We start from the raw sequence: 26735 nt of genomic DNA on the forward strand, positions 1-26735 counted from the left end.
AAACACCAAATATATTCTTATAGCTGTTTTTGCTTATTTTATATATGTGTGTATATTATTTTTAATTAATTTTTAGAGAGAGAGGAAGGGAGAGGGAGAGACAAAAACATCAACCGACTGCCTCCTGCACGCCCCCTACTGGGCAGTTGGATCCCTGGGCATGTGCCGCGGCCAGGAACAGAACCGGTGCCCTCTTGGTGCACACTCAACCACTGAGCTACATGGGCTGGGCCTTATGGCTGCTTTTGAATCTCAATGGCAGTAATAGCTCCTAGTCTAAAATATTTACTATATTTGCTTTTATTTTTTTAAATGTTTTAATTTATTTGAGAGAGAGAGATGAAGGGAGTGGAGAGAAAGAGAGAAACACTGATATGAAAGAAACACTAATCAGCTGCCTTATGCATTCCCCCTGACCAGGAATCGAACTGGCAACCTTTTGGTGCATGGGACGACACCAGCCAGGGCACCACAGTCAGTTTCTGAAAAAGTTTGCTGACCCCTGTTCTAAATCAGAGACCCAAATATGGTGCATGATAGATTAAAAACTTTGACCACATGATCAGCTACAGAACTGAGACCAGTAATAGTTATGACTGCTTTCTTATTTTGGTAAGAATATATTTGTGTATATGTTAACCAATTCTTATTTCTCCCCTCTCCTACTTTCCTACGATACAGCATAAAGCATATGAACAGAAGTTAACTTTGTATGTTGGTAAAGTTAAAGGACATTAAAGGGGAATGTGATCCAAGCTGGAAGGAAAGTCAGTGTCACCCAGAGATGGACAAGGTGACTGTCCATGCAGTTTCGGGTAACAGGGTAGCATGTTTTCAGCTGTACAAGGGATAGTTGGATACATGGTTTCTAATTCCTGATTGTCATCTCTGGAAGTTAGATATGGGTCACAGAGCCTGAATCACAAGGGGGGACTCTGCTAACTTAGCTAAGTTCCCAGAACTCTGACTGGCCTGGTTTGGGTTAGGGCTGACCAGAGAAAGGCACGCAGAATTTGAAAGGCAATTAGTTACAGTTACTATGTTCAAAAGGTAAATGTGGGCTCAGCGCCACCCAGCTTTCATGGGCTGCCACTCACAAGGTCCAAGGGCACAGCAAGCAGCCCCCACTCCTGTGCTCTTCCAACTTCCAGGCCAGGGGCATCAGCTACTCTCTTCAAAGCGTCTTCTGCAGGCCCTGACTGTTAGGGTTAGATGTGGTAGACAGGCGACTTCTAGTCTGTCCTTGCTGACCCCTACTTCACATCTCACAGTGACTTCAGGTAGGAACCCAGTCCTTCTCCTGACTTACTAATCAGTTCCCATTGGTAGATCCTGGCCAGATTTTTGTCAGACCCTCCAACTAACAGCCCTCATCCAGACCTTTACTTTCTGGTTTTCTCTCACTTCACTTTTTTTTTTTAATCCTCACCCAAGGACACCTTTTTCCATTTTTATCTTCAGATAGAGAGAGTGGGGGGGAGGAAGAGAAAGAGAAACATCGACGTGAGAGAGGCACATTGATTGGTTACCTCCGGCATGTCCCTGACCAGGGATGGGGATCGAACCATGTCCTTGACCTGACTCCAACCCGCAACTCTGTTCTGTGGGCCAATGTTTCACGGCTGAGCCACACTGGCAGGGGCCCTCACTGCACTCTTGCTTCCCCTCTTCCGCCTGTGACTGATAGGGTAGCACACGGTTTCCCATGGGGTTCTTCCCATTTACAATCCAGCAGTGAACCAGAGTTCCTATTACACGATACCCTGGACAAAATTTAATGCTGTGAAATTTTTTTAGTTTTTGCCAATCTGATGTCAAGTAATAGTAACTCATTGTGTGTTTTTTTTTAAATCCTCACCCAAGGACATTTTTCAATTTTTTGTTCAGATAGAGTGGGAGGAAGAGAGAAGGATAGAGAGAAACATCGACGTGAAAGGGACGCATCGAGTGGTCACCACCCACATGACCAACCAGGGCCGGGGACAAACTGCAACCAAGGTATGTGCCCTTAGCGGGAACTGAACCTGGGTCTCTCTGGACTGCAGGCCGACGCTCTAACCGCTGAGCCAAACCGGGCAGGGCTCATTGTGGTTTTTACTACTGAGGTTCAGCAGGTATTGCTTCATTTATTGACCATTTAGATTTTCTCTTTTAGGCTATTTAAGTTTCTGAAAATAAGCATTCAGAGTCATAAAATGAATTAGTTTCCTACAACTGCTGCCAAGAATCATAAACAAGGGGACTTGAAACAACAGAAATTTACTGTATCAGTTTTGGAGGCCGGAAGTCTGAGGTCAAGTGTCATTAGGACCTGCTCCCTCTGACGCCTTCCCTCCCCATTCCTAGCTTCTGGAGGTCCTTAGCAATCTTTGGCATTTCCTGGTTTGCAGCTGCATGATTCCAATCTGTGCCTGTCCTCACATGCTGTCTGTGTCTTCAGTGTCTTCCTATAAGGTCAGCAGTCTTACATACTGTGATAGGGCCACCGCACCTCACCTAATTGAAGCTGCAACAATCCTATTTCCAAAGGTCAGTGGTACCATGGGCAAAGATGTCAACATGTCTTTTTTCTTTTTTTGGCGGGTTGTAAGAGATCTTACATTTTAACCCACGATACTGGGAGAGAATGTACTTACAATTTTCAAAAGTATTATTTAAAGAATAAATATTTATTTATTACTTATCGCAGGCACCATGTCTAAGAAAGTCAGAGCCCCCCGGGAAGTCTCTGAGGCTCAGGACCCACATGGGTAGCAGGTGAGAGAGCAGGACTGCAGCTTTCATCTCCCAGCACATGGTGTTCTGCCCACCACACCCACAGGCTGCACACTGCGACCAACAGCACATCAACACTTTACCGACCCACCTTGGGTCAAAAGCCCTGGATATTTTCCAACTTTCTACATACCTGTTTCACCATGGAAGAGAGTCAACTCTGTATTTTTCACACCAAAAATGCTAGTAATAGCACTCTTCAGCTTTAGAAGGTCCAACCTATTATCGCCCTTTGGATTTTCCAGAAGCAACACGCCACCTAAAAAGCCACAAACGTGAGTCAGCCTGAAGAAAGGTAGACTGGACGAAAAGGGACGGGGCAGGGTGTGCAGGCTTGTCTTTCTGGCCTCTCAGGAAGGGGGAGAGAGAACCACAGAGGTGAGAAACACTGATGGGTTGCCCTCTACATGCTACCCAACTGGGGATCGAACCTGAAATTGAGGCATGTGCTCTGACCGGGACTCTAAGCCACCCCTTTTGGTGTATGGGGGTGATGCTTCAAGCGACCAAGCCACCCAGAAAGGACTGCCAGTTGTTTTTGTGTGTATTTCTTAGTAAGCTTTTTTAGTGCTTACACTAGGTGGTACACAATACATATGCAACTAGCAACACATCATTTCCTTTTCCTTCATTTGAGAACTTCTTAATTTTCTCTTCATCCTCAAAGATAGTTTTGCTTGCTATAACATTCTGGGTAGATCGCACACACCTTTCAGCATTTGAGAAATGCTGTCCTTTTAGCTTCTGGCCTTCGTGGGCTCTGATGAAGATCCAGGCGTAGTCTTAGTGTTCCTCACTCTCAGGCAGGTGCTGCACATCTCTCTGCTTTCAAGACGTTTTCTTTACTTCACGTTGTCCTGAGTTAGACTCTGTGGTCTTGATGCAGATTCTCTGGGGTTTTCCTATATGCAGTTCCCTCAGCTTCTTAATTTGTAGCTTATGAGTTTTACCAAATTTAGAAAGTTTTTGTCCATATATCTTTGAATATATTTTTTTAGTCCTGTCCTTTTTTCTTTCTCCCAAAATTCAGGAAGAATATAAAACTTCTGCTATCCCACAGATCCTTGAGGTTCTGTTCTTTTTGTTAAAAATATTTTCAGCCTGACCAGGTGACTCAGTGGGTTGGAGCATTGTCCCTATATCAACAGGTTGTGGGTTCAATTCCTGGTCAGTGAACATACCTAGGCTGTGGGTTCAATACCTGGGTTAGGGTGCATATGGGAGAAAACCAATCGATGTTTCTCTCTCTCTCTCTTCCTCTTTCTAAAAAATGAATAAACATATCCTCTGGTGAGGATTAAAACAAACAAACAAACAACTTTCATTTTGGTGTTTATAATTTACTCTCCTTTGAAAGTCCATGGTGTAATACGTACTTAACAGTATTGGGATGAGCTAGAGGAAGTTCAGTGGCATTTTCTTAGATGTCATGTTGGGGAATTATAGAACAAGAATGCACACACATCTGTAGATGGAGAGAACTTCTTTCAATGCCTTTTAAGTATTTAAATTTATTTTATTATTATTATTAAGCGTCATCTGTGATACATGTTCTTTTTCTAATTTTAGACAGAGAGGAAGAAAAAAAACATTGATCAGCAGCCTCCTCCAACTGGGGATTGAGCCGGTAACCTGGGCATGAGCCCTGACCGGGAATCGAACTGGTAATTTTTTGGTGCAAGGGTTGATTATCAACCAACTAAGCAACACCAGCCAGGGCCTCAGGATATATTTTTTATTGATTCTAGAGAGAGAGGAAGGGTGAGGGAGAGAGAGAAACATTGATAAGTTGCCTCCCGCACAACCCTGACCAAGGATGGAGACCGAACCACAACCAAGGTACAAGTACGGAATTAAACCCGAGACTCTTTGGTCCACGGGCCGACACTCTAACACTGAGAATAACTGGCCAGGGCAGTTATTATATTTTTCAGTTTTAGAATTTTCATTTGATTCTTCATGCTTCTATTTCTTTGCTAAAACTTTCTATTTTTCATTTGTTTCTATTGTGTTGTAATTATTCTGGGAAGCATTTTTATTATAGTTGTTTTATACCGTTGAATAACTTTTAACATTTTTGTTATCTTGGTGTTCACACACATTGTCTTTTTTCATTTAGTTTAAGATCTTCCTGGTTCTTGGTGTGATGAGTAATTTTCAATTAAAACTTGGCCATGTTACATTTCATGAGACTCTGGCTCTTAAAACCTCTATTTTAGCTGACCTGTTTGATATCACAATGTCAGGGGAAAGACGGCAGTGTTTCATTTGTTGCTTGGTGACAGGGTAAGTCCAGGTTCCTTATCATTGACAGTCCTTGTCACTGCTGGGGTTGGGGGACGGTGAACAGGGAGTTCCCCTTTCTCTAGGTGACCAGTGATAAGCCTTCCTGGCTACAAAGAGTTGAACTGCCTTCTTCCTGCTCCCTTCATGGCTTCAGTGATACCTAGCGTAAGGGTGCTGCGTGCATGTGGCCTCATTACCACTGGGCAAAGGTGAGGGGAAGAGACACTTTATCACTAGTACCTGGTGGGGATGGAAGTCCAGGCTCTCTTCGTGACCTACACTGACAACATTGGGCAGAGGGGCTGGCTACCCACTAGATAGGATGAATGTCCCAGCTCACTACTTGGTCTTCTCTGACACTACCATGGTGGTGGGGGCTTCAAGGCCCTCAGCCTGGCAAAAGTAGGAGTCCAGGCTCTCCACGTGGCCTTTGTCAGTGTAAGAGGTAATGAGGTCAGAGATTTCTCTCTCTCTCTCTTTTTTTTTTTGCTGGAGGAGAACAGTTCCTGTCTGTTTTCTGATGTGCTAGGTTGCTATTCTCCTGGGCCTTCATCTAGCGAGCAGGATTTTGTTGGGGTGTTTGTGACCATGCTCACTGGCATTTCCAGATTGCTGGCTTCTTTAACTCCAAGTCTGGAATATATACAAGGCAAAAGAAAAACTCCTGGAACACAGTGCTGCTTTGTTATTGGTCCCAGGGTGCCTGGCTGGTGCCTTCATCCCCCCACCTAAGAGCCTGGGAACAGAAGCCCCCTTTTTTGTTTTCTTTTGTAATGCAAGTGCCAGCTGAAGCTCTGATCACCTAGGCATCCATTTCGAAGACAGCCACCTCCAATACATACACTGCCAGCACCTGACTAGAGAAAGACACAGGCTGAGCTCCTGTACTGAGGCTCCTTTGTTTTAGGGATCTTGGTTGATTATATTTTATTATTTTTTTATTCTCACCTGAGGACATTTTTTCAGTTTTGTTCAGATAGAGTGGGAGGGAGAGAGAGAGAGAAACATCAATGTGAAAGGGACACACTGAGTGGCTGCCTCCTGCACGACCCAACCAGGGCTGGGGACAAACTGCAACCGAGGTACATGCCCTTAGCGGGAACTGAACCTGGGTCTCTCAGGACCACAGGCAGATGCTCTAACTGCTGAGCCAAACCAGCCAGGGCAGGGATCTTGGTTGATTTTATTATTATTATTTTTTTTAATCCTCACCCGAGGACATTTTTTGTTCAGATAGAGCGGGAGGGAGAGAGAGGAAGAGAGAGAGAGAGAAACATCGATGTGAAGGGACACATCGAGTGGTTGCCACCCGCACGACCAACCAGGGCCGGGGACAAACTGCAACCGAGGAACGTGCCCTCAGCGGGAACCGAACCCGGGTCTCTCTGTACCGCAGGCCGACGCTCCAACCGCTGAGCCAAACCAGCCAGGGCTTGGTTGATTTTAATAACTGACATTTGAGCTACTTGTTGTATTTTCTTCCTATATATTATATTCCTGCTCTCATTTTATTTTTTGTTAATCCTCACTCAAGGCCATTTTTCTAGTGACTTTTAAAGAATGGAAGGGAGAGAGGGAGTGAAAGAGAAACATCAATGTTAGAAAGAGAAACATCAGCCCTGGCCGGTTTGGCTCAGCGGTTAGAGCGTCCGCCTGCGGTCCTGAGAGACCCGGGTTCGGTTCCCGCTAAGGGCATGTACCTTGGTTGCAGTTTGTCCCCGGCCCTGGTTAGGTCGTGCGGGTGGCAGCCACTCGATGTGTTCCTTTCACATCGATGTATCTCTCTCTCTCTCTGTTCCTCTCTCTCCCTCCCACTCCACCTGAACAAAAAATGGAAAAATGTCCTCGGGTGAGGATAAAAAAAAAAAAAAAGAGAAACATCGATGGGTTGCCTTCTGCATGACCCTGACTGGGGCCAGGAATTGGACTTGCAACCCAGGCACATGCCCTTGACTGGGAATTGAACCCACAACCCTTTGGTCTGAGGGCCCACACTAAGCACTGAGCCAAATTGGCCAGGGCCCTGCTGCTAAGTTTTAAGTTTGCTCAGATAGCCCTGTGGGGGCGGGCACCCCCTCCAGACCCGTCTGTGGTTCCACATGTGCAAGGTGGGGGTGGGCACCCCCTCCAGACCTGCTGTGGCTCCACATGTGCAATGTGACTTCCAGGTGTAAGAGACCAGTCTTTCTTTTTTTTTTTTTTTTTTTATCCTCACCCGAGGATATTTTTTCATTTTTTGTACAGATAGAGTGGGAGGGAGAGAGAGGAAGGGAGAGAGAGAGAGAAACATCGACGTGAAGGGACACATGGAGTGGCTGCCACCCGTACGACCAACCAGGGCCGGGGACAAACTGCAACCGAAGTACGTGCCCTTAGCGGCAACTGAACCCGGGTCTCTCCGGACCGCAGGCTGACGCTCTAACCGCTGAGCCAAACTGGCCAGGGCGAGCCCAATCTTTCTTGATGGTTATTGCCGAAGGGTGTCTTAATCATAATAGGAACCCAAAGAGCTAGTCTACCAACAACACTGGTTATTGACAGACTGAGACCAGTTGAAAACAGTCTTCCCATGTTGGTGTTTATATGACTCTGCAGGAGGAACAGTGGAAGTATGTCTATTCCACTGTCCTAGAGATATAAGTCTAATTACTTTTGTGGGTTCTTTTTGATGACAATTAAAAAGAAAATTATCCGACTTTACCAATTTTTTTATAACACCTTCAAGGATATTCATCGGTTTAAGTGAGAAAACAAACTACAAACCATGGGATTTGTTCCCTTACCTCGCTCACTGCCACTGGCACAGATGCTGAGACCGATGTAGGCACAGGCAGGGCCAGGCGCGGACGGTGCTCCGGTGAGTGTGATTTCCAGGTCAGATCCCTTCAGCTGAGCATACAGGACCGTGTGACTGAGCAGCTGCAGCATCTGACGCAGTGTCAGACAGCACAGCAACTGTTTCTCTAAGAACAACTTTCTACAGCTGAGAGCATGTTCAGTTCCATCAACGAGACAGCAAGGACCACATTCTCTCTTGCCCCACTGACAAGACAGTCATTTTCAGCCCCTGCTTGTCTCTCTTATTTGCCCCACGTAAAGTAGGAACAAGGTAACGAGCAAATGACTGAATAAATGAGTGACTGACACAGATTTTCTTCAACTTCTAGTCACGTCTTGGTTATCAGATTTCTATAGTTACATCTAAAGTGTACCAACAGGAAATGAAATTTTAGTTTTTATGTATAACCTGCTACCTTAAAAGTAAACTGCTTTTCAAGTCAGTTCACGTTAAAAATAATTCCCAGAATCCACGATAATGACTTTTCCAGTTTCAGATACAACTGGCCCGCACAGCGACGTGGCCCTGGCAATGCGAGGTGCTCCCTAGGCACCTGCCCAAGGGAGCTGCAATGAGAACAGGCTGCCTCCCCTCCTGCTCTAAACGTCACCTCTCTGACCCAGTGACATCTCCAGAGCAGTACTTCAGGACTAAGTACTGAACCAATCATTACTGACGAACAATTATCAAGATATGAGTACATAAACTTGACATAAAATATAAAACTAAATTTCTTAATAGTTAAAAGGAACTCAGAACTCACTTGCATTTTTTCTTGAATAAGGATTTTATCTGATGTAGGAACTGGATATGGTTTTAAGGGAGCTTTTATGGTGGCAAAGATGAAGTCCACGTGGCTCTCAATGACGGTGCGGAGGTAACTCCCTTCAGACTGCGCTGTGTAGTAAACCGTCACTCTGTCCGTCGGAACCAGGCCGCACTGAAAGCACACACAGAAAGGGAAGCACGCTATGAATCAAAGGAGGTGCTGCTCAACAAGGCAGATAGCCCCATGCGGGGTCACTGGAGGGTGCAGCCTCCTGCCCGATCCTCTGAACTGAGTGACACAGTGAGAACCTAACCACAAATCTCTGTCCTAGACAAGAGCCCTCAAGCAGCCTGTGTACCTGCTGGAAGCAGCCTCCTCAGATACCAAACTACAGACTTCAAACACCGGCCCTAGCTTCCCAGCTCCCGAATAAGGAAGAACTACCCCTTCTGTAAATTTTTGTAAATATCTTCTCTGAGCGAGAAGCCCTTTGATGCTCACTGGCTTGACTACACCTCTACCCTTTCTCAGAAACACCCACTGTCATCTCTGATGACCTTCTGCACCAGTCAGGAGAGCTATCAGTCCAGAAGATGATTTTGTGGAAGCAGAAAAAGGAGGACAAGGGGCACAGGTTGTCTGAAAGTCCCTAGTCAGAGAAACAAAACAGCCACATTCAGCTTCGGAGTGAACAGGCAGGGAGGGGAAGGAGCCTAATTTTCTTGCAGAGTACAATCTGAATGAAATAGACATTAGTGACTAATTTTCATTAATTGATTACCATGGTTTATATTACCTATCTCTCCCATCCTCTCCAACAAACAAAACAGAACAAAACAAACAAAAATTCAAATCAGTGTCTTGCTCTCAATACAACAAACCTTTTTGCGAAGTTTCTGGATTCGATTGATGACTTCCCGAGCCACTCCTTCATCCACCATCGACTGGTCAGGAGTGATATCCAAGAGAACCAAAGCCTGTAGGAATAAATGTAGTTCATCAGCTTCTTTATTGTTCAGATTCTTGTTTGTAACCAACAGTCCCTTCATCTGGAGAGAGTTGCGGTTTTCCCTTTCTCTGCTGTGGGGTGCTGCTCAAGGGAGAGCCTGAGACCATGTTTCTTAGTATCTCAACTGGATTTTTTTGTCTATTTAATAAATAGTATCAACACGTTTAATAAAAAGCCTAAAGAGCAGTTTTTCACAATGGATCCACCATAAACAAATGGATTAAAGGCAGCCATCTGTTATTTTCTTAAACCTTGACCCCTTTTTATCCTTTGGTTTATTACTCTGATTCAAGAAATAATTTCTACAATGGACCACAGCACTTTCTTAAGTACTGAGCTAGTTTAAATTGCCACCTCCTTTCCCGGCCAGTGTGGCTTAGTGGTTGAGCATCAACCTAAGAGGTCACCGGTTTGGTTCTTGATCAGGGCCCAAGCCCAGGTTGTGGGCACGATCCCCAGTGGGGGGCGGCCAATTGATGTTCTCTCTCATCGATGTTTCTTTCTCTCTCCCTCTCCCATCAATAAAGAAAAAAAAAAAAGCCACCTTCTTGTCAACTTTGTCTACTTTTCTCTCATCTGTTCTGAAGGCTGTGATGATGATGTACTAATAACATTAAGCACCACTTTCCTTAAAGGAATCTCCGAGAAGTTAAACTCTCAAGGTACAGCAGTCAGAACTGGAAATGCATGGTGAGTCCGGGCGGGGCCACCATGCACACAATGGCACTTCCTTCATGACAGACCACTTCTGCAGGCCCTCCCTTACACTGGCTGTAGCCAAGGACTGCTCCTCTGTGTTTACAACCCTCCCTGCACCCCTTCCTCCCCTCCGGCTCCTTACCAGTCTGCCTGCATGTCGTCTATGTCTAACGTAAGCCCCTGTGCACAGGCTGGAGGAGGTTGGCCTCAGACAAGGTACTCCCACCTCCCCCTGCACCTGGCAGTGAGGCAGAGGGAGTCCAGCAAGCCCTCACTCCCACAGGGGGATCATACAACCCATCTGCCCAGAGAAGTCCCATCTGGAGTAAAAAGAGATGCTGTGCTCCATCACAATAAAACACGCTGATCCCAGATCCAAACTGCCTATACACCCTCCTCAAGGAGCACTCCCTCACCATCCCACCTCTGTCCACACTTTGGGCAGGAGCTCTTCTCCATATCCATTTCTACCAGATCATTTATTAGGCAGAATAATAACTGGCTTCCTTTCCTGTCTCCACAACTGACTGAGTCCTTGCAAGGTGAGATAACATCTTGTTCATTTCAGTATGACCCAACAGCGAGGACAATCACTCACATGCACAGCCACAAAATGTCCATTTATGCACGGCTAAAGAAACACACATGTGAAGGGCATATAACAGAGGAGTTTAATAAGCCCATCTATTTTGCCGCGAGACAAGCTGTCAACACTGTTGGGAAAGGCGTAGGTAAGTAAATACTTTCTCCTCTATGATCTTATCTTCTGGTAAAAAAATACTCTAGGGGACAGAAACATACCTGAGCATCGGAGTGTGCTTCATACTGCGCGGTCCCAGCTGTTGCCTGATCAAAGGTGTACATGAGGCGAATGTCTTCTTCATGTAGTTCATGGCCTCCCACAACAATGGTCCCTATTAGAGAGCAACTGCCACTGTTACTCAATTAGACCCTCCTCCTACTCAGTGATATGAGTATACTGTGCTACTTTTGGATACAAAATTCACAGCATTGAGCTACAGAGGCTTCAAGATATCATGTCTATTGTTGTATATAAACTCCCAGGTCCAAACACACATACCAGGAGGCCATGAATCCCACCACAGAAACAGGCTTCATGAAATAATGAAGAATGCAGTCTGTAGAGTCAGATCAAACTTGGGCCACCACTCACTAATGGCAGGACCCCTGGTTCCATTATGTGCTAAGCAGGGTGCAGGCAGGTGGGTTAAGGGAGGTGAAGAGTATGGAATCTGAGTGTCACGCCTGTCCACCCAGGCAGAGTACTGAGAACAGCCAGAGATGGCCATTTCCACCTGCAGGAAGTCTGCTATGATTACGCACAACGATGTTCTGGTCTCTGAGCCCTGGGCTGCATTCTTACTTCCTGTCACTGTGCTCTGAAAACTACTTTGCTTTCTATCAGTGCTGATCAGTCTACTTAGAAATGACACTTTAAAAACAGCAGTCTTTTGGTTTGAAATAAGATATATTTCAGAAATTTTTGATATTTTGGCTATCTGGTGAAATGACTTAGATTTGTGACTTGAAGTTTGATCAAAGGTTATGTTAATTTGATAGAGCAGATTAAATTAATTATGATTCTTAGTTGCTAGCCTCTTAGGTCAGATCTCCGGATAAATTTTATCTAACAATTTGAGGAATCTTAAGGGCATTTCCCCCAATTTCCATAATCACTCATCTGAGTTGAGTCTTTAAATCTATCTTCATGTCACCTCTGTGCTTATAATCTTCAAATTTGGAGGGAGCCCTTAACTTGAATCGAATGCTCTGTGCCCTAGGACAGCTGCAGAATGTGAAGTAGCCATAAGAAGACCAAGTATGATTCTATCAGGGTAGAGCTGGTACCTTCTGAACACATGGACAGGAGAGGAGGAAGAGAGTGGACTCCCCTTCCCAAACCTCCTCATGATGTCCTACACATTTCCTTCTGAGCATTTACTAAACTACAGTTACTTCTGTAAATTCCCATGGCTGCCTGCACAATGAGGGTAAGGATAATGTCTGTCTTACTAAACTCTGTTACCAGTGTTGCCCAAACAGAACAGCTTAAAAAAATATTTTCTGAGCGAAAAAACCCAGCCTAGCCCAATTAAGAGACCGATGTATGGACTCTAGACTTTGTAGAGAAACTGTGGTAAGTTCTGACCTAGTTATCCTTCACATAAAGGTTCACACCTCAATGCTAAATCTCCTCTCTAAAAATACTTTAATCTATTTTTCAGAATATTTTCCAGTCTTCATTCTGATGCCTCCAAAAGGAACCACGTTTTCCTCCCCTAGCGACACCTGTTAATAGAGACACTGTCCACCAGCTGTCACGAGCCCCAGGGTTCTGCCTTCTCTTTCACAAGGGCAGATTTTTTGGACTCACATTAGAAATTTTAGAATTCAATGGCAACCTAAAGGCCACCCGTCGGATCCAGTAATTTCTATCTAGAAATTTAGTCCAAAGAAATAAATTCCATCAAATATTTACACGAAGATATTCAGTGAAATGTAATATAGTATTAAAAGAATAAAAATGACGTAGGGCACCAATAATAAAAGACTAGTTAAAACAATTATCAGGTACTCATATGAAGGCAAATTATGCAGTTCTTGAAATAGTATTTTATTTTATTTACTAAATAATTTTTCTGTATTGATTTTAGAGAGGAAAGGAGAGGGAGAGAGATAAAGACATCAATGAGAGAGAAACATTGATCAGCCACCTCCTGCAGGGCCCCCATCGGGAACTGGGCCCACAACTCAGGCATGTGCCCTGACTGGGAACTGAACTGGCAACTTCTTGGTGCATGGATTGACGCTCAGCCACTGAGCCACACCAGCAGGGCTTAAGTATTTTAATATGAATACACAGACATAGTTATAATATAAATTAAAAAAAACAAAACAAAAGAGGGAATAAGAAACAAAATGTAAAACTGAATGAATAACAAAATTTAAAATTATAGTGTGTGAGCAAAAAAAATGTCGGCTGATTGAATGGAAGCTACACTACCATTCTCCTAGTATCAAACTGAAATTACAACTACAATATCAAAAAATCAGCTGGAATTACCAACTGAAGGCAGGCTGGAGAGAACCCTTATAGCAAAGGATGTAAAGAGGAGCCCACATTGAGTCTGGTAGGAAGTGTGGAGGCACAAGATGGCTGGCCAGGTTCCCAAAGGTACCAACTGAAGTTTTGGAGGGAAATCTCAGCTGCCTCAGAAGGGTTTTCCCTGAGAAGTCTGGGGTCCAAACCCCAACCTGGCACTCCAGCCCAGAGTGGTGAAACCGGGAAAGGCACCCACAAAACACCCGGCTGTGAAAAGCACCGGAGGTTCTGTTCACAGTAAGAGACGGCTGGAAACACAGCACCCTCTTGAAGGGCCAGCACATTAAATTCACCTACAGCTGCCCTGGCCGGTATGGCTCAGCTGTAAGAGTGTCGCCTGTGGACCAAAGAGTCTCGGGTTCGATTCTGGCCAAGGGCACGTACCTTGGTTGTGGTTTGTCCGCAGCCCCAGTTGGGGTTGTGTGGGTGGCAACCAGTCGATATGTCTCTCTCACATCGATGTGTCTCTCTCACGTCGATGTTACTCTCTCTCTCTTCCTCCAGCTCTATCTGAAGATGAAAGTAAAAAATATCCTTGAGTTAGGATTACAAAAACATAAAAAATTCATCTACAGCCACTCACCTTGGGCTCCAGCAGAGAGAAGGCTGAGTGGACTAGAGTTGTGTGAGGAGAATATGGGATTCGGGATTCCGGGGAAGAGCCAGGAAGGCAGATACCAGGAGCCCTGTGCTGAGTCATTTTCCCAAGCTGCAGAAGTGATCTTTCACAGGCAGAAGGGCCCCATCAAAGCAGCTTTAGTCAGGGGTGGGGTGGGGGTGGGGGGCACACAATTGCCACACCTGTTGGAATTCCTTTCACCCCACCTGCTGGGTGAAGTTTACATCTAGGAGACAACTACAACCTGAGGCTAATTAAGTGACTGAGATTAACAGCCAGCCTATAGGCAGAGACAGATCTCTGAGAGCTTTTAATCTTTACCTGCCCTGGAAGAGTAAAACCAGACCTTGGTATTCAGCTTGGTTCTGTCCATACACATCCAACCCCAGCAGAGGGAACCACAAACTTCAGATGGTTGATAACCACAGGGAGACTTTGGCAGGATCCAAAACCTGATGAGGTGAAATGTGCCTCTCGTGATAAGCAATTACACAGCAGCCTACTCACTGTGTTGGGGGTTGAGTACTACAGTCAATCAACCAGAGGGTCGAGCTCACGTGTGAAAGGGCCAATAGCCATCACAACAGGAGGCCGTACACAAAGTACACAAGCGACATTATTAGCACATACAGGTCTGGTGATCAGGGACACTGTGCCACTGGGTCCCACAGGTTATCTATGACATGAGATCACCCTACCCAAACTGGGAGTTGTAGCAGATTTACCTAACACATAGAAACAAATCCGAACAGGCAACCAAAAATGGTGAAGCAAAGAAACAAGCCACAAATGAAAGAATAAGAGAATTCTCCAGAAGGAAGGACTAAATGAAATGGAGATAAAGCAAGCTATCAGATTTAGATTTCAGAGTACTGATTATAAGGATGCTCAACAGCAAAAGAAAAGACATAGAAACAATGAAAAATGCCCAACTGGAAATCAAGAATGACATAGCATAAATAAAGAACGGCAGATTATAGGAAGCTGAGGACTGCATCAGCAAATTAGAAGACAGGGTAGGAAAAAAAAATCACTCAATCAGAGAAGCAAAGAGAAAAACCAATGGGAAAAACAGGAGAGCAGTTTAAGAGAGCTGAGGGACAGTATGAAATGTAACAACATCCACATCATACCAGACGAAGAAAGTAAGGGTTAGAGAACCTGTTTGAAGAAACAGTGGCAGAAAACTTCTCTAAGTAAAGGAAAAAGACATACAAGTTCAGGAAGTCCCAAGCAAGAAGAACCCAAAGAGGCCCATACTGACATACATAATTAACATGCCAAAAGTTAAAGCCAAAGAGAGAATCTTAAAGGCAGCAAGAGAAAAGCAACAGGTTACTTACAAAGAAGTTCCCATTAGGCTGCCAGCTGGTTTATCAACAGAAACACTACAGGCCAGAAGGGAATGGCATGAAATATTCAAAGTAATGAAAACCAAGGTTCTGAAACCAAGACTACTCTATCCAGCAAGGCTATCATTAAAAACAAGGTAAAATAGAAAGCTTCCTAGACCAAAAAAAAGAGGCTAAAGGAATTTATTACCACCAAACCAGCATTGCAAGAAATGTTCAAGGGACTGCTACCAGAGGAAATATATAGAGAGAAACATAGGCATAATGAATAAAAATGGCAATAAGTACATATCAATAACAACCTTAAATGTAAGTGTATTAAATGCTCCAATCAAAAGAAACAGGGTAGCTGAATAAGAAAACATGACTTATGTATATACTGTCCACAGGAGACTGAGCTCAGAACAAAAGACTCACACAGGATGAAAGTGAAGAGATGGAAAAAAAATTTTCTATGCAAATGGCATAAAAAAAAGCTGGGGTAGCAATACTCGTATCTGATAAAACAGACTTCAAAATGAAGGCCATAAGAGAAAAAGGCCACTACATAATATTAAAGGGATTGATCCAACAAGAGGATATAACCCTGGTAAACATGTAAATACCCAATATAGGAGCACCAAAATATATTTTAAAACTTCTGGAGGACTTCAAGGGAGAGATCGACAGGAATACAATCATAGTATATAGGGGAATTTCTTATCCTACTCACAATCTAGATAGATCTTCTAAAGCAAAAATTAACAAGGAAACAGAGATCCTAAATGACACACTAGATCAGATGGATTTAATTCATATTTACTGAGCATTTCACCCCAAAACCACAGAATTCATTCTTTTCAAGTGCACACGGGACATTCTGAAAGAAAGATCACATGTTAGGACACAAAGTAAGTCCTCACAAGTTCAAGAAGATTGAAATCATATCAAGCATCTTCTCAGACCACAATGGCATGAAACTAGAACTCAATTACAATAAAAACACTCAACAACTTTCAAACACATGTAGGCTAAATAGCATGTTATTAAACAATGAACGGGTTACCAATGAGATCAAAGAAGAAATAAATAACTTTCTGGAAACTAATGAAAATGAACACACAACAATCCAAAATCTATGGGACACAGAGAAAGCAGTCCTGAGAGGGAACTTTATAGCACCACAGGCCTACCTCAAGAAACAAGAAAAATTTCTTAAAGAAAAAAACACAAAAGTTTTGTCCTGGCCGGTTTGGCTCAGCGGTTAGACCGTCAGCCTGCGGTCCAGAGAGACCCAGGTTCAGTTCCCGCTAAGGGCATGTACTTCGGGTTGCAGTTTGTCCCTGGCTCTGGTTGGGTTGTATGGGTGGCAAACACTTGATGTGTCTCTCTCACGTCGATGTTTCTCTCTCCCTCCCTCCCTCCCACTCTATCTGAACAAAAAATGGAAAAATGTCCTCGGGTGAGGATAAAAAAAAAAAAAAGTTTTTATTGATTTTTTAGAGATAGAACCATCGATGTGAGAGAAACATCGACTGTTGCCTTCTGCATTGTCAGGACTGAGCCCATAATCTGGGCATGTGCCCTGACTAGGAATCAAACCAGGACCTTTCAGTTCATGGGACGATGTTCAATCCACTGAGCCACACTGGCTGGGCAAGAAAAATTTCTAATAAGCAATCTAACCCTACAACTTAAATAATTAGAAAGAGAAGACAAAGAGAAACCCAGTGCAAGTTGAAGAAATAATAAAAATCAGTGGAAATAGCCCTGGCCAGCTTTGCTCAGTGATTAGAGCATCGACCTGTGGACCAAAGAGTCGTGGGTTCGATTCTGATCAAGGGCATGTACCTTGGTTGCAGTTCCATCCCAGTCCTGGTCGGGGTCATGAAGGAGGCAACCAATCGATGTGTTTCTCTCACACAGAGTCTCTCTCTGTCTCTCTCCCCCCCATGCCTCCCTCCCTCCCTCACACTCTTCTGTATGAAAATAAAAAGAAAAATATCCTCGGGCGAGGATTAAAAAGATAGTAATAATTAGTAATTAAAGATAGTAATAAATGACATAGACACAAAAATAAAAGAACGAGATGAAACTAAGAGTGGTTTTTTAAAAAGTAAACAAGATTGATGAACCTTTAGCCAGACTCAAGAAGAAACAGAGAACTCAAATAAATAAAATCAGAAATGAAAGAGGTGAAATAACCAATCAGAAAGCATATATGCACCCCTATGTTCATCGCAGCACTATTTACAATTGCTAAGATCTGGAAACAGTCTAAGTAGATGAGTGGATACAAAAGCTGTGGTACATTCACACAATGGACTACTATGCAGCTGTAAGAAAGAAAATATCTTTAACCCTTTGAGATGACATGGAGGGATCTGAAGAGTATTAAGCTAAGCGAAATAAGCCAGAGAAAGACAAGTATCATATGATTTCACTTATCTGTGGAATACAATTAAGAGAATAAGCTAATGAACAAACAGATCCAGAGACACAGAAAGGAGTAGGGCTGACTCATGAAACTCAGAGGGAAGGGGGGAGGGAGGAGGGAACAGATAAACCAAAGAACTAATATGCATATATGCATAACCAATGGACACAGAAAACAATGCAGTGAAGGCAGGGGGTGATGGGAGCAGGAGGAAGGTTTCCACGGGGGGAAAAAGGATGAACATCTGTAATACTTTCAACAATAAAGATTTAAAAAAAGATATAAGGAAAAGTACAACAAAATAAAATAATAGCATGTGATCTGTTTCACATTGCAATCTATATAACTAAGAGGAAATGAATCAGAATTTTAACATAGTACACAACAGAAAACAGGTGCTGAATCTACATTAAATGAATGGGTGATGAAAAAGGGGTCATTTTTATTGCCTTAAGTTTTTCTAAATTATCAGAACTATTCCTAATAAACTTTTTTATGAACATAAGAGATTTTATTTAAGAAAAGGTTATGGCAGTCAATGTCAAGCAGAAGCCTCATCAGATGAGACTCTCACACCACTCAGGCTGACACATACCACTCTTCTGGAACTGCTCCAGCTCCCCACTGCTCAGCTGCCTGATGGACACCATCACCGGCTTGTAGGCTCCCTTCAGCCGCTTCCCTAGGATCACGTGATCTGGTTCTGCCCTTAGGCGAATACCATACTTGTTTTTATCCGTAGAGAGTGTAACTTTTCGAACATTCAATTCCTATGGTTGGTAGACAAGATTAAAAAAAAACAATAAGGAAAATGAAAATTTATGTCCACACACAAAATTGCTCACAAGTGTTGATAGCAACAACACCCAACATCCTTCACAATACACAGAAAGTGGACAACCCAAATATCCATCAACTGTGAACACAGGTAAAAAATGTGATCTATCCATACAATGGACTCTCATTAAACAACATAGAGAAGTGAAGCGCTAATTCACGCTATAATGTGAGTCAAGTGGAAGACGTCAGCTATAAAGACCATGTGTTACGTGAATCTATTTGTATGAAATGTCCGAAATAGCAGGCCCTGAGACAGAAAACAGGTTTGTGATCGACAGGGATGGTGAGATCCTGAGGGGAAACATTACATGGATGTTAAAGGATACCGGATTCAAAAAAAATTTTTTTTATCCTCACCTGAGGACACTTTTCAATATTTTGCTCAGATAGAGTGGGAGGGAGAGAGAGAGAGAGAAACATCGACGTGAAAGGGACACAATGAGTGGTTGCCACCCATATGACCCAACCAGGGCTGGAAACAAACTGCAACCGAGGTACATGCCCCTAGCGGGAACTGAACCCGAGTCTCTCCAGACTGCAGACCGACGTTCTAATCGCTAAGCCAAACCAGCCAGGGCCAGATTTCTTTATGTGGTAATAAAAATGGTGTAAAATTAGGATGATTAGTTACACAACTCCAAAAACTAATAATATAAACCAATAAACTGAATAGTATGAAAAAACTTTTCTTGTACAGATCAGTCAAGACAGTTGAGCATAACTAAACAAGTGACTCTAGAAAAAGGTTACATCTCTCAGGGGTACCTTTGCTCAAGCAATTTCTGAGCATCACAAGAGTAAAGCCAGAAGAACCAGTTAACCATAACACTTCATGCCTCCATCAAGCTAGTCAAAAATCACTAATGCACTAGAACCTGATGACAGCACAGGAAAGATGACTGAAGGGAAGCGTAGGGGAGTGTCTAGTTTTCCCATCCCACTTAAACTGTGTATGTGATCTCATTATAGTGGCTAACATATTCTGTTTTAATATATTCTAATTTCATCCATATCTGCAAGCATTAATTATGAAATTTGTAACTTTACTTTCTTTTCTTTACTGATTTTGAGAGACCGAGGAAGGGAGAGAGAGAGAAACATCGAGATAGAACATTGATTGCCCACTTCCGACATGCCCTCCACTGAGGATCAGGATCACAACCTGGGCTTGTGCCCTGGCCGGTTTGGCTCAGCGGTTAGAGCGTCGGCCTGCAGTCCGGAGAGACCCGGGTTCAGTTCCCGCTAAGGGCACGTACTTCGGTTGCAGTTTGTCCCCGGCCCTGGTTGGTCGTGCGGGTGGCAGCCACTCGATGTGTCCCTTCACGTCGATGTTTCTCTCTCTCTCTCTCCCTTCCTCTCTCTCCCTCCCACTCTATCTGTACAAAAAATGGAAAAATATCCTCGGGTGAGGATAAAAAAAAAAAGCAACAACACAACCTGGGCTTGTGCCCTGACTGGAAATGGAACAGGCAACCTCCTGGTGCATGGGTCGATGCTCAACCACTGAGCCACACAAGCTGGGCTATAACTTTACTTTTTAATATTTATCTGGAATTCTCAAGCAATTCAAAAACAATATAGGTATGAGCATTTTCTGCAATAGTAAATTTAAACATCACTAGTAAAAATAATAAAAATTAAATTTAAAATATGATATATTTGTTTTTAGAACATCATGGAATAAAGCTTTTTTGTGGGATAACTGACACTAGGTTAAACTCTTGACCCCAAATCTTCACTTTTAGCAATCTATCCAGCGTCCATGCTCTGACACAGGAACAAAGATATACACAAATCCCATGTTTATAACAAGAAACCAAAATCTCCAACAAAAGGAGAGAAATTAAATAAATGATAATACAGCCAGAAAGTAAAAATTATGCAGCTGTATAAAGAATAAAATAGATCTTTGTTTTTAAATATGGTTTTATTGATTTTTTTAGAGAGACAAGGAGGAGATAGAAACATCAATCGGCTGCCTCCTGCACACCCCTTACTGAGAATTGAGCCTGCAACCTGGGCATGTGCCCAGACCGGGAATTGAACCGGGGCCTCTCAGTCCATGGGATGCTCAATCCGCTGAGCCTCACCAGCCGGGCGATCATTATGTTTTAACATGAGATGCCCTTTAATGTGTGCATAGGTGTGTAAAATGCTAGGAACAACCCTCGTAGGAGATAGCCTGGCAAATGCCCCTAGGAGGAGTGAGACTCCAGAGAATGAATGGGATGGGAAGGGACTCGCCTTGTATCTACACTAGTGCTTGAACTGTTTACAAGCAATGTGTTCATTTGTCACTTACATAATTTGAAGGAACAAAGTTCTTTTGTTAATGATCAGAAAGTACTTTAGGGACAAGAAGCGGATGAAGGTATGAATGATCCAACTAAGGTAAGGAAATTTGTTGACGTTGAAATCATTTTTAAAGAATCATTTTTATAGTATCATTGTAAAAATTCATGACGAGTCTAAACAGAAAGTAAAATTTCACAGAGAGCTGCCCTGGCCGGTTTGGCTCAGAGGATGGAATGTCAGCCCGTGGACTGAATGGTTGCTGGTTTGATTCCCGGTCAAGGGCATGAACCTGGGGTTGCAGGTTTGATCCTCGGCCCTGGTCAGGGTTGTGCGGGATGCAACTAGTCGATGTTTCTCTCACTCCCTTCCTCCCTTCCACTCTATCTAAAAATCAATGAAAAAATATCCTCGGGTGAGGATTAAAAAAAAAAAAATTCATGGTTAGTTAAATTTACGTATATAAAGATATGCAAAATAAAAAGGATAAATTATACACTCAAAGTATAGTTCATTGAAGAATTCTAATCAAAATAATCTTCTCAAGGAAGGAAGTCTGTTTGAACTCAGACACAAATCATTTGCCTTACCTCAATGATATATTTCTCCAAGGACCTGATGTCATTGAGAGCTTCTGGATCTTGGTGGATAACCACAATTTCTTTCAAAGGATACTAGGAGGAAAAGACAAGAAAGAGTCCACTAAGCAGGTAGTGCTCAAAACTGCAGAAAAATGGAATGCTAAATGTTAATGTCAAGTTTCAAGACTAGGCTCAACTAGTACAAAGTCTCATATTCTTATTACACAAATGAATAAAAACTAATGCCACTGCTGGAAGTTCTCTATACTAAGGAAATACTCAAACACATCATTATTTAGGTCTGGGCAATGTAAAATAAATAGATCTCAAACCTTTATTGGAATCGTTTTGCGGTCTCGAATCACTCGCCCAAGTTCAATCACAGATTGCATTCTAGAGACTGCATTCTCGGTTTTCTTGTCAATCAGTTCCTCTCTGAGTAGAAGAGGGAGGGATATAAAAGACATTAGATTAAAAAGGAAAAAGTCCCAAATGGTAGGCATGCCTAAGTAAAGCAGAGGGTCAGGTTAAAGACATGATGGTGTGACAAGGCTGCCTGGTGAGGCACCTGGGGAAGGACATCATGTACTGGCCTTGGGTACAGGGCAAGAAGCAGGAGGCAAGCCTGAGTCTCCTGTTTGGTACCCAGAAGCTCCCCAAGGTGACTCCAACAAAACTGCTCACACGTGCTGTAGGACTACAGGTGGTTCCACAGACTACCCCACCCCCACCCATGCGGTAACCTGAAGAGCAGGTCAGGGGAGAGGCAGGGCACGAAGGGGTATGGGCCCTGCACCACTGCATCTCCAGCAGCTTTCCTTCCCATGGCCCATGTGAGGCTTATGTGCATTTGATTCTTACCGAACGTGGGGCAGCATGAGGTAGTGGATGCTGAGCGTGTCCTTGTCCTGGACAGAAACAGGGTCGATCAGCATCTTAAGATTCTGGTACATCAATTCAGTAAGAAAAGGTGTATACGGAGCCTATACAGGGGCAAAGGACATCATGTCATTCATATGTAACCATCATTAACTATTCTCAGAGTAGAAAACGTGTACTTAACATTTTGGAGAAAGACACGAATATATGCACAGAAGTGGACCTACGTTACTAAATATGTCCTACAAAAGAGAAAGAACCTCTTTTAAACTTGTTGAGAGGAACTTCCTGTGAAGCACAGGAGGGTATATACAGCCAGGACCCAAAGCATCCTGGAGGATTCCTGTAATCAAAATAAGTGTCACTAGCCCTGGCCGGTTTGGCTCAGTGGTTAGAGTGTTGGCCTGCGGACCAATGAGTTGTGGGTTCAATTCTGGTCAGGGGCACGTGCCTCGGTTATGGTTCATCCCTGGCCCTGGTTGGGGTCATTCAGGATGCAGCCACTCAATGTATCCCTTTCACATCAATGTTTCTCTCTCTCTCTCTTCCTCTCTCTCCCTCCCACTCTATCTGAACAAAAGTGGAAAAACTGGCCCTGGCCGGTTTGGCTCAGCGGTTAGAGCGTCGGTCTGCGGTCCGGAGAGACCCGGGTTCGGTTCCCGCTAAGGGCACGTACCTCGGTTGCAGTTTGTCCCCGGCCCTGGTTGGGTCGTGCGGGTGGCAGCCACTCGATGTGTCCCTTTCACATCAATGTTTCCCTCTCTCTCTCTTCCTCTCTCTCCCTCCTACTCTATCTGTACAAAAGTGGAAAAACTGTACTTGGGTAAGAAAAGAAAAAGTCACTAGTCTCTCTCAATAATAAAGAAATATTAATGCAACCAAGAGCTGGTTCTATGAAAAGATTAATGAAGTTGACAAACCTCTGGCTATATTCAGTAAGGAAAAAACTCAAACAAAATGAGAAATGAAAGAGAAGTTACCACAGACAGCACAGATATACAAACATACTAAAATACTATAAAGAGTATAGGCAACCAATTTTAATAACCTGAAAGAAATGGATAAGTTTCTAGAAATTTATAATCTTCCTAGACTGTATCTCAAAAAACTGGAAAATCTAAATAGATTGGTCAACAGTGAGGAAATTGAAACAACCATCAAAAACCTATTTTTTTATCCTCACCCGAGTACATTTTTACATTTATCTTCAGATAGAGGGAGGGAGAGAGGAAAGAAGAGAGAGAGAGAGACAGAGAGAGAGAGAGAGAGAGAGGGAGAGAGAGAGAGAGAGAGAGACATCAATGTGAGAGAGACACATCCAGTGGTTGTCACCCACACGACCTCAACCGGACAGGGGACAAACTGCAACCGAGTTACGTGGTCCACAGGCTGATGCTCTAACTGCTGAGCCAATCTAGCTAGGGCTCAAAAAACTAAATGCTAAAGTCCAGGACCAGATAGCTTCATTAGTGAATTGTACCAAACAGTCAAAGATTTAATACCTATCTTTCTCAAAGTCTTAAAAAAAAATTAAAGAAGAGGAAATATCCCCAAACCCATAAAGCCAACATAACCCTGATACCAAAACTTGGTACAAATAACACACAAAAAAGAAAACTACAAACCAGTATCTCTGATGAATACAGATGCAAAAATACTAAACAAAATACTAGCAAAGAGAATACATTAAAACAAAAATACAACATGACCAAGTTGGATTCATTCCACAGGCACAAGGATGGTTCAATATATGCAAATCAATCAATGTAATACACCACATTAACAAAATAAAGAATAAAAATCATATGATCTAACAACAGATGCAGAAAAAGCATTTGATAAGATACAACATCCATTTATGATGAAAACAATAAAATGGGTAGAGGAGGAAAGTACCTCAACATAATAAAGGTCACATATGACAAACCCTCAGCCAACAGCATACTCAATGGTAAAAAACTGAAAGATTTTCCTCTAAGATCAGGAACAAGACAAAGATGCCCATTCTTATCATTCTTATTCAACATAGTACTGGAAATCCAACCCAAAGCAATCAAGCAAGAGAATGAAATAAAAGGCATCCAATTTGGTAAGGAAGAAGTATCACTTTTTGCAGACGACATAATTCTTTATATAGAAAATCCTATTAGACACTATTAAAAACAATAAACAAATACAGTAAAGTTGCAAGATATAACATCAATATACAAAAATCCAATGCACTGCATTCCTATCTACTAACAATAAAATTTCAAAAGCAAAACAAAACTAAAACAAAATTCCTTTGCAACTGTAACAAAAAGAACAGAATACCTAGAGATAATCTTAAAGGATGTAAAGGACATATATACTGAAAACTGTAAGATACTATTAAGAGTTTGAAAAAGATACAATAAAATGGAAAGGTATCCCATGTTGAAATGGAAGAATCACTATAGTTACAATGAACATACTACCCAAAAGAATGCAGAGATTTAATGCAATCCCCATCAAAAATTCCCAATAGCATTTAAAAAAAAAAAATTGAACACAAAATCATCATATTTGTATTGAACCACAAAAGACCCTGAATACTCAAAACAATCCTGAGAAAAAAAAACAAAACTGAAGGTAATCACACTCTGTGACTTCAAATTATACTACAAAGCAACAATAATTAAAACAGCATGGTACTGGCAGAAAAACAGGCACAAAGGACAATAAAACAGAACTGAGGGTTAAGCCCGTAAACAAACCCACATGTATTTGGGAAAATACTTTTTGACAAAGGAGCCAAAAACAAACAATGGATAAAAGAAAACCTCTTCAATAAATGGTACTGAGGATACTAGAAAGCCACATGCAAAAGAATGAAACTAGGGTCAAGATGGCGGTGCAGGTAAATGTGGTATCGTGTCCTCCCACAACCACATCAAAATTACAACTAAACTACAGAACAACCATCATTCAAAACCGCCTAAAATCAAGCTGAATGGAAGTCCTACAACTACAGAATTAAAGAATCAACCACATCGAGACTGGTAGGAGGGGCCGAGGTACGACAGACTGGTCCTAAACCCACGTGTGGTGGATAAAATTCAGGAGGATAACTCAATCCTCCCTGAGGACTAAGGGGTCCCCATCCCACACCAGGCGTCCTGCTCAGGGTTCCAGTGCCAGGAAGAGAAGTCCCCGTAACTTCTGGCTGGAAAAACCAGCAGGAACTGAGGCTCAGGGAGGCTGAGGTGGCCAGACCTCCAGGCAGTTCCTCTTAAAGGGTCCACGCATGGACTTTTTGGACTCACTCCCTCTAAGCTTGGAGGGAAGGCAGCTCAAGGGGCGCCAGAGACATACAGGGAAGAACTGAGCTGTTTGGCATTAGAGCGAGGGCTGGAGAGGGGGCTTTCTCCGGGACAAACGTGCTGTCAGAGGCCTTTGTTCCTTTGGTGAGCACTTCCCTGGGGCAGCAGACAGCCATCATATCTGGGACTCCAGCAACCTGGCTCACACTGTTGGTCCCACCCTGGTAATTCCGTGAGGCCCCGCCCCACCCAACTTTCAGGCCCACCCAAACTGTTGCCAGTTGCTTAACCATAGGATTGGCCTGTCTTGGATCCTGCTTCAGGTTTTCCTAAATTCTTTCAAACAAGCAGCATCTGGTCTCAGATAGCCCCATACCTCTTGTTAAGTAATACACAGAAACAGACAGAGGGAGACAAAATGAGGAGACAAAGAAACAGGTCCCAAATGAAAGAACAGAGCAAAACCTAAGGAAAAGAACTAAGCGAAATGAAGATAAGCAACCTAACAGATGCTGAGTTCAAAATACTGCTTCTAAAGATGCTCAATGAACTTAGTGAGAACCTCAGAGAACTTATTGAGGGCCTCAAGAGCATAAAAAAGGACCAGTAAGAAATGAAGGATGCACAGTCAAAAATGAAGAAGGCACTAATTGAAATAAAGAATAACTGACACAGATTCAATAGTAGAGTAGGTAAAGCTAAGAAGCAAACCATTGATTTGGAATATAAGGTAATAAAAAACACCCAATGAGAACAGCCAAAAGAAAAAAGAATCCCCCAAAATGAGAACAGTGTAAGGAGCCTGTGGGACAACTTCAAGCGTGCCAACATTCGCATCTTGGGGGCGCAAGAAGGAGAAGTGAGAGAACAAGAAATCGAAAACCTAATTGAAACAATAATGGCAGAAAACTTTCCTAACTTGGTGAAGGAAACAGACATACAAGTCCAGGAAGCACAGAGAGTCCCAAACAAGA

The 26735-nt window shown here is 43.0% G+C and overlaps 1 protein-coding gene across 4 annotated transcripts in view; it reads right to left on the reverse strand.

Annotated features, from left to right (window-relative positions):
- IARS1 (isoleucyl-tRNA synthetase 1) overlaps positions 1-26735 on the reverse strand; it is a 93522-nt gene that overhangs the window by 9452 nt on the left and 57335 nt on the right. For all 4 annotated transcript variants that reach the window (XM_036281565.1, XM_036281564.1, XM_036281563.1 and 1 more), the window contains 9 exons: positions 22463-22584; positions 21934-22036; positions 21611-21694; positions 18484-18658; positions 11179-11291; positions 9551-9646; positions 8664-8840; positions 7845-7950; positions 2909-3034 (listed from right to left, as the gene is read on the reverse strand). In XM_036281565.1, the coding sequence (XP_036137458.1) occupies positions 2909-3034; positions 7845-7950; positions 8664-8840; positions 9551-9646; positions 11179-11291; positions 18484-18658; positions 21611-21694; positions 21934-22036; positions 22463-22584 (1102 nt within the window). The remainder of the gene's footprint in view (positions 1-2908; positions 3035-7844; positions 7951-8663; positions 8841-9550; positions 9647-11178; positions 11292-18483; positions 18659-21610; positions 21695-21933; positions 22037-22462; positions 22585-26735) is intronic.

Source organism: Molossus molossus, unplaced genomic scaffold (assembly GCF_014108415.1).
Source record: "Molossus molossus isolate mMolMol1 unplaced genomic scaffold, mMolMol1.p scaffold_m16_p_39, whole genome shotgun sequence".
In the NCBI taxonomy this organism is placed as follows: Eukaryota; Metazoa; Chordata; class Mammalia; order Chiroptera; family Molossidae; genus Molossus; species Molossus molossus.